Source organism: Podarcis raffonei, chromosome 13 (assembly GCF_027172205.1).
Source record: "Podarcis raffonei isolate rPodRaf1 chromosome 13, rPodRaf1.pri, whole genome shotgun sequence".
NCBI lineage: Eukaryota > Metazoa > Chordata > Lepidosauria > Squamata > Lacertidae > Podarcis > Podarcis raffonei.
In genome coordinates, this window is record NC_070614.1 from 32,014,564 (window position 1) to 32,032,103 (window position 17,540).

The 17,540-nt window shown below is 42.9% G+C and overlaps 1 protein-coding gene across 1 annotated transcript; it reads right to left on the reverse strand.

The window, feature by feature from the left end:
• Positions 1–3,370: 3,370 nt before the first annotated feature.
• Positions 3,371–16,113, reverse strand: SBK2 (SH3 domain binding kinase family member 2). Its single transcript, XM_053361910.1, has 4 exons — positions 15,875–16,113; positions 6,964–7,136; positions 5,082–5,284; positions 3,371–4,378 (listed from the first exon to the last, which is right to left on the reverse strand). Exons 1-4 carry the CDS (start codon positions 15,991–15,993, stop codon positions 3,821–3,823), a joined length of 1,053 nt encoding a protein of 350 aa, XP_053217885.1. The 5' UTR covers positions 15,994–16,113; the 3' UTR covers positions 3,371–3,820.
• Positions 16,114–17,540: the final 1,427 nt, after the last annotated feature.

Here is a 17,540-nt window from a genome sequence, read left to right on the forward strand (position 1 = left end):
TGCCGGTTCGCCAGAGCAGCTTCATCACGCTGGCCACGTGACCCGGAAGTGTCTGCGGACAGCGCTGGCTCCCGGCCTCTAGAGTGAGATGAGCGCACAACCCTAGAGTCTGTCAAGACTGGCCCGTACGGGCAGGGGTACCTTTACCTTTACCTTTTCTTTTCACTGGAGAGATGTTGAAGGTTACAAAGTTATGTGAACCACATACCCCCTCAAGCCAAGGAGATAAGTAACTATACAACTTTTAGAAGACATCTGAAGGCAGCCCTGTATAGGGAAGTTTTTAATGTTTGATGTTTAATATGTTTGTATATATGTTGGAAGTGGCTGGGGCAACCCAGTCAGATGGGTGGGGTATAAATAATAACATTATTGTTATTAATCATGGAATTGTAGAGTTGGAAGTGACCTCCTCCTATTTTCACTGGAGAAATGTTGGAGGGTATGCTTCCAGTGTTAAAAGGACCTTCCCCAACTCTTATCCTGCTGCTCCCCTCATGGTGCTATTTGCGGGGGGGGGGGAGTAACAGGGAGGGGAGAGGCCAAGTGTGAACCACATTCTGAGTCACATCCAGCTCAAAGTGGTTCTGGCCCAACTCCCAATAGGGCCAACCTATTTAAAGGTAGCTCATACTTTGAGCTTCCACCATTCAAAGTCTCATCCCAAAGTTCCTGCTTCCATGTTGGAAATGTCACAAATGAGTAAGACAGCACTTTTGGATTAAAACTGGTCAACCATTGGCCAAGGAGTGTGTACCCATTGAGTGCTGAATTGACAAGTGGGTGGGGCTCAGATTCTGTGTTCCATCTCTTGCCTTTCTGTATGTTCATACTGAAGACTTGATGTGAGCTAGACTTCCACCTGCCTGTACACTCCCTGTGGTTACCTGAGCAACCAGGGCTCCATGACAGGAGTACCTATATAACAAATTAACTTGTGGGCAGCCATGTCAGTCCACTAGAAAAAATTCAAACAGCAGCAGTATCATCATACTTTTATTAGGACTAGCTAAGAAGTCACAAAGAAGTGTACAAACTTTTGTGTTCATCATAATTCTTCTTGTGCATACATGTTAAGCAAAATAATTTAAAACAAGAGGAGGGAAGATGTATTTCGGCAATATGAAAAGCCCAATGCTGTAGTTGTTGTAGTTGGGGGCATACAGGGGACATACATCATACAGATTTGATTATGTTAGATGGTGCCTGATATGGATTCTAGCTTCTGTGAATTGCCAAACAGAGTACATCTAAACTAGCTAGCCTTCTGTACTCAGACTATGAGCCTTGCGGGCCCGAAGAAGTAAGATCTCAGATGCAGAAGGGCATGCTGGGGTGAAAGAGGTCTTAAAACACTTTAATAAAAGCCAACAATTATTCTAATCTATTTCTAGCACTGTTTCTAGCAGAGTCCCTTATAAGGTATAAATAAATACAATGGATATGCATTTTAGACGGGCACTTAAATTCCCAGCACCCATCTAAAATTAATCCCCAGCTTTGCTAATGTAAAGGACCATCACCATTGGCATCCAGTTGCCCACTGTGAGAAATGGGATGCTGTGTGAGAAAGGTGTTTGGTCTGATCCTTGAAGACTCTTTTTATTTCGGGTTTTTAGTTGGTCTTAATAAATACATTTGGTTATAGTTGCTGTTTGCACCATAAATGTGTTTACAAATGTATTTGCCCTCTAGAAATTAGATAATTTGAGAAGCGCACAAAAATTTTTAAATGTATGCGTGGGGGAACGGGGGAAGGACAGTAGTGAGTGAAGATTTGCAATATGGCGATTATTCCGTTAGAACAACAGAACTTTATCACAGCACAGAAATGGATGGGACAAAGAAATTTGCTGATATTTCTAGAAATGCATTCTATGTGCATTATTGATGAGAAAATAGCTGAATACTGGAACATAATCGGCATCATCACCAGTGTTTTTTCCCTCAGGGGGCACTCAAGGGTACACAGTACCAACACGTCTTTTTTTATGGTTAAAAAGTGTGGTACTTACTGTAACAACTTCATGGTGAGTACTGGCACCTTTTTTTTAATAGAATAAAAGCACTGGATCACCTTTTGATTCCATCCCAATAGTCTATTTTAAAATTTTACACCATCTCTTTCTTTCTGTATATGTTGTGTAATTGTGTCTTTCTTCCTCGCAAATGAGCTGCTGGGTATTTTATATATCTTTTTTTTTTTAAAAAAAAAGAAAGAATTAGAAAAGTGCACACAAATGGAATCCACATCACTAACTACAGTAGGTGATCCAGATCTCTTTATACAAAGTAGGGAACACATATATCTGGGATTATAAAATAGTCAGGGAAGATGTCTACTTAATGTTGGATAAGGTTGGCAGGCAGTGGACGGTGGTGGAGGCAATGGAAATGAAGTACCTGAGCAACTGGTCGATTTGTGGATGCCTTCTGCTTTCAAACTTTAAAAATGCTATGTGTGATAAACGGAAAGAGGAAGAGAGTTGCAAAACATTTCCCCAAAGGTCATTCGCAGCAGTAAGGGACATTAGTACCTCTTTTATGAGGTACTAACTGCAGTGTGAAATATAGAGCACAAATCAAGACAGGGCACCACTGCCTTAAATGCAGGCCGCATAGCTTACTATGACTATTTACTGGAAAAAACATTTTGTAACACTAAGTTGTAAGGAATCTTTAAAGGAAGTAGGGAGAGGAACAGTAGAACCAGTATCTTGAGAAAAGTGTGTTCAACTGAGTTTTGCTCTTAGGCCTTTTCCTTCTTTCTTTAAAAGAAGTTATGCATATCACTGAAATCAGCAAGACAAGTGAAACCATGACTTAATTTTTCACATTGATTTCAATGGGGCCTGAGTGCAACTAAGTTAGTCTGGATCCAACCCAGTATTTCAACAATCCCTACAGCAGCCTGTCAAAGATAGACTAGTACTGTATTAGATTCCTATATTGTAGACACTAAAAGCTTTCTTAAGGACACCTAGTGGACTCAGGTGAAATGTGAACCTGGCTGGCAGCCTAAAACTTTTGCCACTGTACACTCAGGGCTCATCCACATTTCCGCTTCCCTGCGATGTTCCCTGGGGAAAACCCACTGTTTACTGCTGAATCGGAACAAACATCAATCGGGTTTTCTCTGGATTGACGTTTGCTCCAATTCAGTGCTAAAGAGCAGCTTTTCCTCAGGAAAGCAGTGGTATAAAACCACTCAGAGCTGTGCCTAGAAAACATGGGACAAGTGGGAAGCCACCAGGACCCATGCTTTCCAATGCGCAGGATAAGTAGAAGTGTGAATGAGCCCTCAGAGAACAGTGACTCTCAATTCGGAGCATGAAAACTATACAGATAATGAAATTAAAGATACCATGTATACATGATAAAGGTTTATGTATGGTTGCACTATGAAAGTTTGAAACTGAAAATGTCCTTAAAAGCCTTTAACATTCCTCGCATCCAAGGAATGCCAAGCCTTTCCCAAATGATGTGACGAAGATGGGCAGAAGGTGGGGAATATCAGCTTCTGCAGCCTGTGGAAAAATGAGTTTACCTTTGGGGATATACAATGAGTTTGTTCTTAGCACAAGGATGCTTAGCCACTAAGGGTGCCAGAATATCAGACACACGGCATACAGAATACACATTTTGTCTCCTCCTGAAATCTGAATGTCCAGTGTTACGTTCCTTGGGGAATGTTGTGAAATAACCCAGCCGAGAGCACGTAACATTTGAATTCCTGCAAGTATCTTTGTATTCGGATGAGTTGCTTAGTGCTTTTCTCTCCCCAGCCTCATAAAATGGATTCCTGCTCTGCTTTATTGTGCTAGGGGTCTTTGGCTGCCACTTCTGCTCTCCATGGCCGGTCAAGGTAGCTGAGAACCCGGCGGATGGGACCGCGCTTTGTGGGCTCCAGAGCCAGGAGGCTCCGCAACATGGCGACGGCATCTGGCGACAGAGGGCGCCAGTGATATGGCAAGTCTTCATCTAGGCCGGACTGTTGCCATATCACAAAGTCATCAAAGAAGGAATCCTCAGGCAACGTCTTCTCCCAAGGGAAGTAGCCGGTGAGCAGGCAGAAGATCAGCACTCCAAGGGCCCAGGCATCCAGGCTGGCGTCGATGGGCAGGCCTGGGGAGTCACCGGTGCCACGGCTCAGCTCGGGTGCAGTGTAAGGGATGATCCCAACCACCAGACGCAGAAGGGTGCCCTGGGGCCGCGTCAAGCCGAAATCTGTCAGTTTGATGCAGTGGCAATGGCGATCAAAAAGGAGGATGTTCTCAGGCTTGACATCTCGATAGACAAGGCCCCGGCTGTGGATGAAGTCCAGTGCACTCACCAGCTGTTTGGCACAGAGCTTGGCTGCTGGCTCAGGGATGCCAGCCTGGTCAGAGAAGAGAAAGGCATGTGTTTTTATCATGTCGGGTCTCCTCACTTCCTCATAAGCGTTTAGGCTCTGCCACTGAAACACAAGCCCTTTTCTGCTATTGAATAAAGCCACAAAATCTCAACAGGCATTTAAAAATAAACATCACATTTCCTTTCTCTCTGTGATGCCACCATGACCGGATCAACCCATGTTAAAATATCTCAAGACACATTCAGCTGCAAGCTTCAAAAGGCTTTGCCCCACTGCTTTTGTTTAATCTATGGATTTTTTTTGTTTTAGAATCCTGCTGTAATTTGTTTAATTAACAGCTATTTCACGATTTCAGAAATAAAACCACGTATGTGTTGGTAGAATTCCTAGCTGAAGCCCATTATTCATTCCTTCATTATACAGTCATACACTGGAAGTTGAACAGAATCTCTTCCAGAAGTCTGTTCAACTTCCAAAACATTCAGAAGCTCCTGCAGCCAATTGGAGCTGCGGAAGCCCCATCAGACATTCAGGTTCTAAAGAACATTTGCAAACCAGAACACTCACTTCTGGGTTTGCGACGTTCGAGAGCCAAAATGTCCGAGTACCAAGGCATTCGCATCCAAGGTATGACTGTATTTGTATCCTGCCCTTCCTTCCCAAGGAGACCCAGGCATGGGGTGCTGGGAGCTAAGCTTTGCATTGCATGTGCGTGTATACACCTTACCTTGGGCTTGATAATGGAGATGAGGTCCTTGTGCAAGGCTGCCTCATAGAGAAAACCATAGTGCTGGCTGGACTCTATGGCGATGCCAAACATTCCAACGATGGCAGGGTGTGTGGAGAGTGAGAGGGCCACACAGTATTCATACAAGAAATTCTCCAGTTTAGTGCTCGCCTTAGGCAGCAACTTGAGAGCCATAGGGGTCCCTGAGGGAGGTCAAGAGATACAAAAGTGAATGGGACATTGAGATAATACTACTCTATTACGGACTACTTGAAAAGTATTTGTGAAGATCAGACGATGTTTGTAGGTTTGCAATAAGTTTTGTGAGGAGTATTATTGGAAGTATTGCAAAAATGGAGAAGGGGAAGGATGATTTGTTAAGAGATGTAAAGGCAATATAAAGTTAAGAAATGCATAAGAAGTGGTTAAAACGGCGGCTCATCAGAGGTGCTGATGGAAGTCTAAAAAGATTGTATAAGTGATAAGTTTTGTGGTACATTTTATAATTTATATGTTAAAATCAACGAATATATATATATATATATATATATGAGATAATACTACTATAATAACAGTAAATGTATTTCCACAACAGACAACTGAAACATAGTGTTACTCCAGTTGCATTTTTTAAAAAAAATATAAAGTTGGATAGTGGGAGGAGAGGGATTATATCTAACAATCAAATCAAGTAAGGTGAAATCTCTTTAACATATAGCACTCATACATGTGAGATAATTAAGATACTGAGTTCAACCATTATAGCTAAACTTGGATTAGAAGAGGGAGAATTGCAGTAGCAACAAAATGAGGGGGCGGTGAGGAGATGAGGGAGTTCCCTTTCAAACACTTGAACAAGACTTGGATTTAGAAAGCAGAGATTTGCAGCAGCTCATCCTATCTAACTAGATGAGCTGCACCCAAACTAGATGAGCTGCACCCAATGATGAGCTGCACCCAATCATACTAAAAGAGCTTGCGGGTGTAATCTCAGAGCCTCTGCCTATAATCTCTGAGAATTCTTGGAGAACATCAGGGAAAACTTTCTGACAATAAGCACTGCTTGACAGTGGAATAGACTGCCTCGGAAGGTAATGGACTCTCCTTCATTGGAGGTTATTAAGCAGAGGTTGGATGGCCATCTGTCATGGATGCTTTAGATGAAATTCCTGCATTGAAGGGGGTTCTTACCCCCCACTGACATGGGAGTAAGTCGCATTTGATTTAACTTTCTTATGAATAGACGTGGGTAGGATTATGCTGTTAATTCTGAATTTCAGAATTGGGGAGAATCAGTCCCATTCATGCTTTTGGGGGCCCATAAATCTTTTAGGCACAAGACAAGTTGTAAGGACTACATTCACAATGATATTTTCAATAAAATGGGCGTCAGTGAAACCACTAAGAGCTGGGTCAAGAATGTTGCTTGATATGTGGAGTTTGTTTGAAATTGTTTGGGCCCTCTTTCTACAGTCACGAGATAAAAGGTGAATGCCTCCACAGGCAATGATAAGTTGTTTCGCACGAAATGCCCACAGTAGAGGTCTTGTCATCCACTTGGGGACCTTCAGGTGACAAATGATTCGTAAGTTTAATAAATGAATGAAACGAGTGACTGAATAGAGTGGGGTTTTTTAAACCCACTTTTAAAAAAAATGCCCAGTTCTGTCCATGACCACTGCTGTGTATGATTGGCTGACCACAGATCACACATAGTAATTTGAAATTGTTACCACACCTATTGGTTATGGCAAGTGGTCCAACCTTCTCCAACAGCAACAGTGGCACACCTGGCCACTGAAGTATCCCTAGTTGCCCTTTCAATGTAAACAGCCTGTTGGTGAGTGGGGTTGCCAGAGCACACAAGGCAATCCACCCTTACCTCTCTTCCTGTGAGTCACCAGCACCACCTGCCCATATTTCCCCTTGCCCAACTCCTTGATGATGTGGTAGTGCTCAGACACCTCCATGTGCACCAAACTCTGGGCAGTGATTTCCAACATGTCTTCTAGGAGAGCCTGGGCCTCCATGCCTGAGGACAGGTCCATGACCAAGCTGCAAGAAACACAGAAAGAAATTGCTAAGTACAGCTTGAAATGAATTGCATTGGGCAGGGAAGGACAGCAGAAAGCCAGTTTTTTACATATATACAAATATATAATATTTCAATTCTCCTAAGTCAAAAGTAATTGAAAACAACCAAACAGCACAAGAAATCCAAATGTAGCAAACAAAATTAGTCCTAACCAAGGTGATTTGTTTTTTTATGGCACCCCAGTCAGAAGAACGAGGTACAAATAAAAAAATTGTTGTTGTTTTATTGTTGTTGTTTTTGTTACTCGAAATATCTCTTCAGATGGTCCAAGCAGCAGGGCCAGCCCACCCATGAGGCAAAGTGAGGTGACCACCTCAGGCAGCAGGATCCACGAAAAGTATGAATTGGTCCAGATGAGCTTGGGGCAACCACGGAGCAGAAACCTACATACTGTGTAATTTCATCCTAAATTTGAGTTCCTTGCCCCTGTCCCCCAACGTCCACATCTGAATGTTGCACATTGTGAATTCCCAGTTCCATCCCACGTCTCCAGGGTCCAGTTAGTTTTTTTAAAGCATGCTTTAGCTCTCCACTTAGATGATATTTCTGGGCTGAATTCTTTCGAAAGGAATTACCTCTCAGAAGGAAAAATAGAAAGAAGTCCTTTCAGTTGAAGGTGGTGTCAGTCTTACAATTCATTCAGAAAACATCATCTTGAAAAGGCATCCTTCCTCTTCTCTTTCACACAGAAGCAGCCACCTCTTTCAAGATGTCATCTGCACTTAAGTACTTACATTTTTTAAAAAAAAAAGTTTGCAAAACCTACTGCCTGAGTAATTCAGGACACCTTTTCATCAGTCAAAATGTTTTGATAGATTAATCTATTTGACTAGGCACTCTAGCCTTAACTGAAGGTAAATTCATTCACACATCCACATTGATGTGGCAGGCATGTGGGCTGAGTAGATTTGGACTGAGTTATTATTATGATGCTGAAGTAGTTATGCAGTTATGAGACCAGCAACATATCACACAATCTGTTTGAATGCACAGCGCAACCACTCAATCCAATTTCAGCAGTTTTGAGGGAAAATAGTAAATGTGGATTAAGTTGCAATGCATTCCTCTTTATGGGTATCTTAAAAGGTGCCTGTAGCTCCATGCCTTTGCTCATTTAGGACAGCAGGAAGCAATTTTAGGCTTGCCAAACAGCCAGAATTTTAAAGTCCTCCTGACTAGTTGCCAAAACAGGAGCATATAGAACCAGGGGAAATAATGTCAATCCAAGCTACTTATAAACACCTAATATAATTCATGCTGTGTTGTTGTTGTTGTTGTTGTTGTTGTGTGTGTGTCTGTGTGTGTGTGTGTGTGTGTGTGTGAGAGAGAGAGAGAGAGAGGATTTATAGTTTTCACACAGATAAATAAAACCATATGTGTGTGTTGTCATGCTCATTCACTAAATAGGAATGCATGTGATCATCCCATAAGAAGCAGCTGCCATTGTTTTCCACAGTGCAGTGTTTGGATATGGATTCTAGTTTCTGTGAATTGCCACACAGAGTACATCTAAACTAGCTAGCCTTCTGTACTCAGACTAAGAGCCTTGCGGGCTTCGTCTGCTCTTAGCTCAGGGCAGTCCAGCCTCTCAGACGAAGTGGTCCACAAGAACACTTCAGCACAGAACCTGCAGGCCACACACTGAATTAAATTTCTATATTGATAATTAAAGTGTTTGCAATATATTTTATATTATTCAATATACACAGATATGTTTATATATATATTATATATAAATTAAGCACACAATAGATTTATTTATATTAAGAAATTTAATACAGAAACTCAGGGCGAGTCTCTGGCAGATAGATGCACAACAGGAGCCCGAGTTTGCTCTCCCTCTCCAGGTAGGTTTTTCCACACAGCCAAGGTCTACCTACCCCGATTGCCCCAAACATCCACCGCTCTTCCCCACCTGGGGCTGCCCAAAAAAAGAGAGGTATTAGACCTCCCTCAGCTGAACCAATCCAGCTTCTATGATGGAAGTCAAGCAAAGGTACAGTGGTACCTCAGGTTACATACGCTTCAGGTTACATACGCTTCAGGTTACAGACTCCGCTAACCCAGAAATAGTACCTCGGGTTAAGAACTTTGCTCCAGTATGAGAACAGAAATCGTGCTCCGGCGGCGCGTCAGCAGCGGGAGGCCCCATTAGCTAAAGTGGTGCTTCAAGTTAAAAACAGTTTCAGGTTAAGAACAGACCTCCAGAACAAATTAAGTACTTAACCTGAAATATACTCAGAGTCGCAAAGTGATTTCATGCTCTTTATTCAGCTCATAGTGGTGAGGAATGAATGAATGTCCCCTCAAAGTATCTGCTTTATATACATTATTTACACAATGGGCTGCACATGATTGGCTAATTCCGGAATTCTACTGTAAGCCAATCAGGTTGTGGATTCACTTCTATCTGGAGCATGATTGGGTGGTTCCTGCCAACCAATCATACTGCTGCATTGTTCTAGGACCAATCAGACTGCTGCATTCTGAATCCTATTGTTCTAGGACCAATCAGACTGCTGCAGTTTGGATCCTATTCAACTCAGTACATAACATAACCCGAGGTACCACTGTACTCTGTATATGCATAGATGCAACTCTAACCCTAGAAAGGGCATATACTGTATCCTTTGCCCTCTTAATCCTTACATGTCAACTGTAGGAAGTCTTGCATGTAGATGTATTGTAACAGCTTGGTGTTTCCATCTACATAGTCTGCATGATGAGTGGGCCAGGCCAAACACGCTGAAACAGTTGCATCTACAGCAGATTGGATGCACTGCCTCTGTAGTATCCCTGGGATTCTATGAGCCACAAATTTTGATTCTAGCTATGAGAGATTGAAGTCTAAAGTAAGAGACTGGCTTCATTATTATCAGATAAATGAAGTATTCAAACAAGACAGGAAAATTGGCTTTCAGGTGGAGAGATCAAAATTAGAAACAGAATTGTTAGAACCCAATACTAAGAATTTGTCAAGAATGTATAACTTGCTGTTGAAATGGAATACACAAGATGAAACGGTTAAATCAGCTATGATTAAATGGGCACAAGACATTGGTCATGACATCATGTTTGCTGACTGGGAACAGTTATGGACCACCGGTATAAAGTTCACGGCATGTAATGCCTTAAGAGAGAATATTATGAAAATGATTTATAGGTGGTACATGACCCCAGTCAAGCTTGCAAAAATTTACCATTTGCCCAATAACAAATGCTGGAAATGTAATGAAACTGAAGGTACTTTTTATCACCTTTGGTGGACATGCCCAAAGATTAAGGCTTTCTGGGAAAGGATTTATAATGAAATGAAAAAAGTGCTTAAATGCACCTTTGTGAAGAAACCAGAGGCCTTTCTCTTGGGCATGGTAGGCCAATTGGTGTCAAAGAAAGATAGGATGTTTTTTATGTATGCGACAACAGCAGCAAGAGTACTCTTAGCAAAGTACTGGAAGACACAAGAACTACCCACACTGGAAGAATGGCAGACGAAGGTGATTGACTACATGGGACTGGCTGAGATGACCGGCAGAATCCGAGACCAAGGGAAAGAGACGGTGGAAGAAGACTGGAAGAAATTTAAAATTTACCTTAAAAACTGTTGTAAAATTAACGAGTGCTAAAATGTTTTGAGTAATGCAAAATAGAATTGCAGCGATAAACAATTGGATATGGGAAAAAGGATTTAAAGGAAGTGCCATAAGTAAATAAAATTAGGGGTTGCTGGAAAGATTTAGAACAAGGATGCAGAAAAAGGAGGTATGGGGAAGTCGTTGAAAGAAGGTTTAAGGAAAAGAAGGTTAAGAAATTATACATGTTTATATGTTTGTTTGTTTTCGTATTGTTTTGTATTGTCATTTAATATGTGTTGGAAAATTAATAAAAATTTATTTAAAAAAAAAAAACAATTTTTGATTCTAGTCCCTTCCCCCCTCTCCCACTCCATACACACATATTCCAAATTTAGCAAGGTGTTAGCTGAAATGTATCAATCTCCCTAACTAACTCCACTTATAAAACATTGTCCCGGTTGCAGAACTGTGCAGAACTCTAGAATGCTGGAAGGCAGAATGGAAAATCTCTTTGATTGTGACTTCTTTCTACACGCTCTTTTTGCGGTCCAGTTCTAGCGGGTGAGCAGACTGGCTCTATGTCATGTTCTAAATTACATTTCTGGTGCCCCACAGAAGATGGACACAGTCGCCTGCAGCCCCCTTTGCTTAGCTGCTGCCAGAGTGCCTGCCTTCTGATTCCATGCCAAGCGTCCTCTCTTACAGGCTAGGAAAGTTCATGGGGATTTGGGCCTAAATGGGATTGACACGCTCTTAAAGCCACTGGAGATCCGTTTCCAAGCTTCTAGAGGCAGAGGGAAAGGACATGGCAAGGTCCAACCACCCTCTCCTTTTCCCTTCTCCTGCCTAGCCTGCTCCTAGAGATAAGCCCAGTAAACAGAGGCAAATGTGAAAGGGAGACAGAAAGATGCATAAATAAATAAATAAATAAATAAATAAATAAATAAATAAATAAGCTTGAGGCTCAAGGGTGCCTGGAAGTCTGGATGAGCTAGATGAGTGGTGTAGGGTCTGGTGTTGGTTATTCAGTGGTGGGAGCAGTAGGCATTTTGTACATGCTCGTAGGGCGTCTTGCTTTTATTAGCCCTAGCGAATGAAAAGGTACCACATCCATTTTATGACCCCTCTGATGCGATAACTTTTTGGTTTCTCTCACGCATAGGGACAATTTCACACAAATAGATCACTGTGTGAAAAATAAAATAAAAACGTCGTACAAATACTCATCGTTTATGGGCTTTCCCACCTCAAATGATTTTAAGCCCAAAGTAAAAACACAGGGCTGTGCAACAGCACTACCCCCTCCTCTCCCCTGCAGCCCTCGTACACACCCCTTGCTCAGCATTGGATTATTATTATTATTATTTACAATAGTAAATAAAAGCACAGTGAGGTATTATTAATACTAATATCTCACTGTGTTTTTATTGCTACTAACTATAAATCTCCTCTCCCTTAAGCTTCAGTGCGAAGTGAAGGAAGTCTCATCTACCATCGGGGCTGTATCTCTTCCAAATGAGTGGCAGAGACACCAACCAAGACTTCACAGAATACTCTCCAGTTACAGGCAAAGCAACAAATATTTGGCCCGCCCATTCGCGGCTGCTGCTGCATGCCACTTGGCTGTGATCGATCATGTGGGCTTGGACACTCGCAAGGAACCCAATCTGCCTCTCAGGACAATCCTTGCACGCAAAGCAGGGTTGAAGGGGAGGCGGTTGCCCTGGTAACCGAGCAAATCTGAGGCCTGTTTCACTCAGGTACCATTTGTTTGCACAGGGCAAAAGAGACCATTTTTCACTAGTCGAAAAAGAGGAAAACTTTTCATTAAGTGCCCTCTTCCTCTCCTTCATTCGCTCTAACTATAGGTGCAGCCCAAGGATAAACCTTGCTGCTACCCCACTACTAATAAAGGTGGACCCAATTGGTCTGTTTGATGCTTTACCACAATTTCTGTGCAATTCTGTTTCCTTGTTTAAAGGGCATGTGAGTTCTATGGTGAATTTTCTACTCACGCAAGTGAACAGAGCCTGCCTCTGACCCTATGAAAGGTCAGAGAGATTCAGAAGATAAGGCCATTCTTCCATTTTTGAAGGAGACAACAACTCTCATGTTTGTGCTTTTTGCTTCCCCTCCTGCTTTGAAATCTGACCTCCAAACCTTGCCTTTGGATGGCCATATGATCTACTCTACAGAGGTCAATTCTTTCTTGGAAGGACAGCTCTCTATATGAAGGTGTGTTTCTTCAGTTTGAATGGCCATTTGGTTTAAAGATGAAGAAATGTAAGAAGGAAAACCAAGTGCCTTGAAGCCGCCCATCAACGGTTAGCAATGCCTGGGAGCAGACTGAGCCTGTCCACAGCCTCACTCCACACAGGGAGATGCATTTTGTGTAAATTATAGAAAACATTTTCTAAATTTGCATCAATACATATAAATTAACGTATCTTTTATGCAATTCTTTTTTGGTGATTTCCTTTCTTTTTTGCAATGCAAATTGGCTACCCTGCCTTGCCTTCATTCTCATTAGTTCCTCCTTGATTCTAACAAAATACTAGCAGTTAAGGAACAACTATTCAGGAGGAGCTAAGCTTACTAGGTGAGAACAATTGGTTTTAGAAAACAACAACTTTACAAGCTCAAACTCCTTGTGAAACACTCACTACATTCTTTATTTAAAGCACTGCTTATGCCCAAAGGAAGAAAATTACATGTAAATAGGTATCCCTCTTTCCTGTTGTAATTTCTAAAGGACAAAGTGCAAGTTTAGGCCAGGGCTTGTGAAGTTGCCACTGAGCGAAGAGCGTTTTGCCATTTGAGGCAAACCAGGAAAAGGCATGCACCCACCACCATCACCTTGTCCTCTGCCCCACTGCTGCCACCTGTAAGAACTAGTAAGTGTCTAGTCCTTAATGTTCTGGGTAGGCTTGCAGATAGCTGGTGAAATTTCAGAAACAAGGGTAAGGGCTGAGCAGGATTCCCAGGGTTTCAGAGATTCAGCGCCTTTCATAGCTTTCCCCCTTTCACCATGTTGGTGAGGAATTTAATGCAAAATAATAATAGATGTGCAAACATTTGCTTTATTTTATATAGAAGTTGACTAATTCATTTTTTGTGTGGAATTTAGTTGTGTGTTGTTTATATAAAAAACCCCAACAATGTTGGAATGTGCAGAGACCTTGTTTAGTAATACAGTTAAACACAGAGAACAATCATAGAAGGCTTTTAAGCACACATTCTCCCCATAGCAGTTAAAACTGCGTGCAGGCCAGTTCATACAACCATCATGTCTGGTAACATTTTTTGTGCTTTTTACTAATGCACGGGATAGGAGCTATCAGTTTTCTACACTGCTACAAGCTGTAGCAGCAGGAGTGTGTTGTAGGCAGCAGCCTGGTACTTTCCACTCACAATGAAGGACTCTGGCCATCTGCTCACTGTGGACAAGAAGCTGCTGTGGTTCAAGCAGGGAAAAGGCATCACCATAAGCATAACAGTAGTTCTGAATTGCCTCTGTTATTTTGGAGGGCCTGAGCTCAGTGAAAGTGTTTTTTTTTTTTTTTTTTTTGTCTTGCAGTGCACTGTGCAGGATCTCCACTTAAAGCTTGGGAAGTAGGGAAAGGAATTATATTTGCCTGAGATCTTGATAAAATGTTACCAGTTGTAGTAGATAATATTGGACTACAGAGGCCCAATGGTCTGACAGCATATAAGACAGCTACATGTGTTCATACATGCCTGTGCACAGACCTACCTGATTAGAGCAGTCAGAACACTGTGCAAACACAGCCCCTGTTTTGGCTGGATGCACAATCTTCCCTACAGGACTGAACTAAAGAGAAAATTTGCTACTGTATATTGGTTTACCAATGCAAACCAGATGTGTTCCATGCTAATTGACTGACCCTTGTACATCACAAAGCCACACACACTCCCCTAGGGCTTTTTTTTTTTTTTACTTTTTAGAAGCTGTTTTTTTAGGTGCTGGAAAATTTGAATAGGAAGCTTCCAAGACACTTTTAATAAAATGGAATGCAGCCTACCTGAAACTGGGATAACTGATCCCTGCAGAGGCGGTTTTAGGGTAGCATGACTGGTTTGGTCGCTCTGGGCACCATGCAACAGGGGGCGCTGCAATAATGATGTAGAACGGCGCGTGCGAGGTGGGGGGACTGAACTTTAGCGTCGCACAGGGCGCCGCTGAAATGTGAGAACCCGAAGTCTGCCACTGATCACTGCTGGATATGAAGGCAAGTATGTGTTTCCTTTGAAAAACAAAGATTGAAAGGAACCACAGGGCGCGGGGGGGGGATGCATTCACTCCTGTTGGTACATACACCTGTATATTACCGTATTCTTACTGGGCATCATGGATCAGATAACTGCAAAGAAACCTTAATTGTGAGTATTGGATGAGAGAGAAAACCCCTCTGGGATTTATAGAGGGTTTTGCTCAAATATTGAAAACTTTGGCCAGTAAATGTAGTGTGGAACTAGACACAAGGGACACTGAGCTGCCTCTTTGTATTTGTTCTTCTCCCTTCCCGGAGACATGTACTATAACATAATGTGCAATGTGACATCAATGTTCTGCACATTTCATCACCCCTGCTACTGACAGCCACTTATGAGGTGGCAACATGAACATACACAGTACAAGACATAACTGGAAAGAGGTGGGAAAAAAGTAGAGAACAGTAGCAGGCAAACGATGGACACTTTGCTAGAATTCCACATTGTACTAGTCCTTAACACCTGCCTCTTCCTGCACATTTCTGCTGCGCTGCACTGCAATTCCTCACACATCAATCGCCCAAACAAAAACCAGGGACACTTTTTAGAATGAACACTCTGTACTGATTAGTCAGTGTAGATAATTACTTCTTGCCCTTTATTCTGGCTTTGGCTTACACAGATGGGCTGTTCTCTTGCATTCCATACCCGAGAACACCTTTGCAAACTGTCCGAATGCTCTGGGGTAGCAGGCAGACCCATAGTTATTTGAATGGAAGCCACCTGTCAGATTGTTCCATCAGGACTCTGCTGTCTGCAGCCCAGGTAACAGAGCTGACACCAGGACCTAGTTCCCCACCCTGGCACCGCGGACTCCACCTGGTACTTACTTCCTGCTGTGCTGAAGGATCTCTGGAGTGCCCAGTCTCTCTCTCTCTCGCTCGCTTGCTTGCTTCTGCTGCTGTCTGGTGAAACTGTCCAGAGTGCAGCCGGGGTGTCTGCCAGGCATTACCGGGTCTAAGCGTGACGCTCCGCCTCTTCTCCTGTGCCACACACACCCTATGGAGCTGGAGTTTGAAGAGGGGGAGCGCAAGAGAGGGTGTCATCTATCTCTCTAGGACAGATGAAAGAGTTGAGCATACCAGGCAGGCTGCTCCACCCGGCAGCATTCAGCCCAGACCATGGCATCTGCCAGGATACCTAACCCGCAGCAAGAGTTTGGGCTCCTGTTTCTGGGGGATTCAATGGCCTTTAACCTCTCTCCCATAGTCCTCTGCCATTCCCCATAATCCTTTATGCTGCAGTTGTGACACAGTGACATCCTGTGTCCATGTCACTTCACTGCATGGGGAGGGAGAGACAGAGAGAGAGGAAGCAAGCAGACAAGCAGGGGGGACGGGGAAATCATGGTCTCCCTCTTTCTGACCCCCCCCCCATGTGTCCATCTCCTCTCCACACTATTCATGCTAGCTGAAAGGTTCAAGGGATCCCGCAAGAGTAAGCTGTGATAAATGTCTGTGCCATGTTCTGAGGTTGCCAACAGCTGGCTACCTCTTAAAGGTGGTTTCCATGGAAACCAGGGTGGTGCAGCTTATGTAACATGTACAGCAAGCCCAGGCTTGTAAGAAAGTCTGGACCTCCCCGAAAGCCAATATTTCACTTAGGGAAATGAATTGTCTTCCACACTAGAGAGAGAAAATGAAGCAGCGAGTACTTTTGTGCGTTCAGTACAATAGTTGGTGGTACACGAAAGAGATGTATATCATTTTGAATTGTACAGAAAGAGTGAATAGGGAGAAGTAAGTCACACTCTCATAAGTGAGAGGTACCTAGTTCAATCTAGTCCTCTGTGCTAGCAGCCCTGCCTCTTACTGCTTTACCAAAGATAGCTGTGAAGTATACTCTGTGCATATGCAAAAGCAGCCTCTTCTATTTTGTCGCTTTACATAATCCTGTGCTGTCCTGCTGTACAAAACAGGAACAGTATAGCTCGGATTAAGCTCTGCAGCCAAGAGAAATGAGGATTTCAATCACATGCTTCTGGCTGGCTGGCTGCAACAGAATAAGCCCTGAAAACAACATCTGCTGAATTCCGAAATTTCAGCAAGTGTTTTGCGCATTAATGGGACAGAACTTCAGTGGTTTGGGCAAAACGAGGGAACCCAGCATTGCTGAGGGTGCTTCACGTGCCTGTGCTTTCTCCATGCTGTGATGGCCAATGAATTTGCAATATGCAAAACAACTCAAAGGTTAAAAGTGATTAGTCTCTCCTTCACTTGATCATGATTCATGTGATTTGATTTAACAGTGAGAGTCCAACAGAGGGATATGACTGGACTGTTAGAAGGTATTGTGACCTACCTGACCCATCCTATTGGAAGGATTCAGGGTAGATTTGTCAAAGTGGTGCTGGCAGCAGCATTGGCAAATGGAGTGAGTAGAGATTTGACTTGGATCTCTTGAGCTTGCTGTTCAAGCTCCAACTTAGCATTTGGCTCTGTGTTGGGGCCAAGCTATGTGTTGAACTGTAGATGTAAGTACTGTTGGTCTAATGAC

Excerpts from the sequence above, each read along its gene's own strand:
- SBK2 (XM_053361910.1), bottom strand. The coding sequence starts at position 15,993 with ATGCCTGGCAGACACCCCGGCTGCACTCTGGACAGTTTCACCAGACAG. Across the intron at positions 7,137-15,874 it reads ATCCTTCAGCACAGCAGGAA|CTTGGTCATGGACCTGTCCT; the intron begins GTAAGTACCAGG and ends TGTTTCTTGCAG. Across the intron at positions 5,285-6,963 it reads GGTGACTCACAGGAAGAGAG|GGACCCCTATGGCTCTCAAG; the intron begins GTAAGGGTGGAT and ends GACCTCCCTCAG.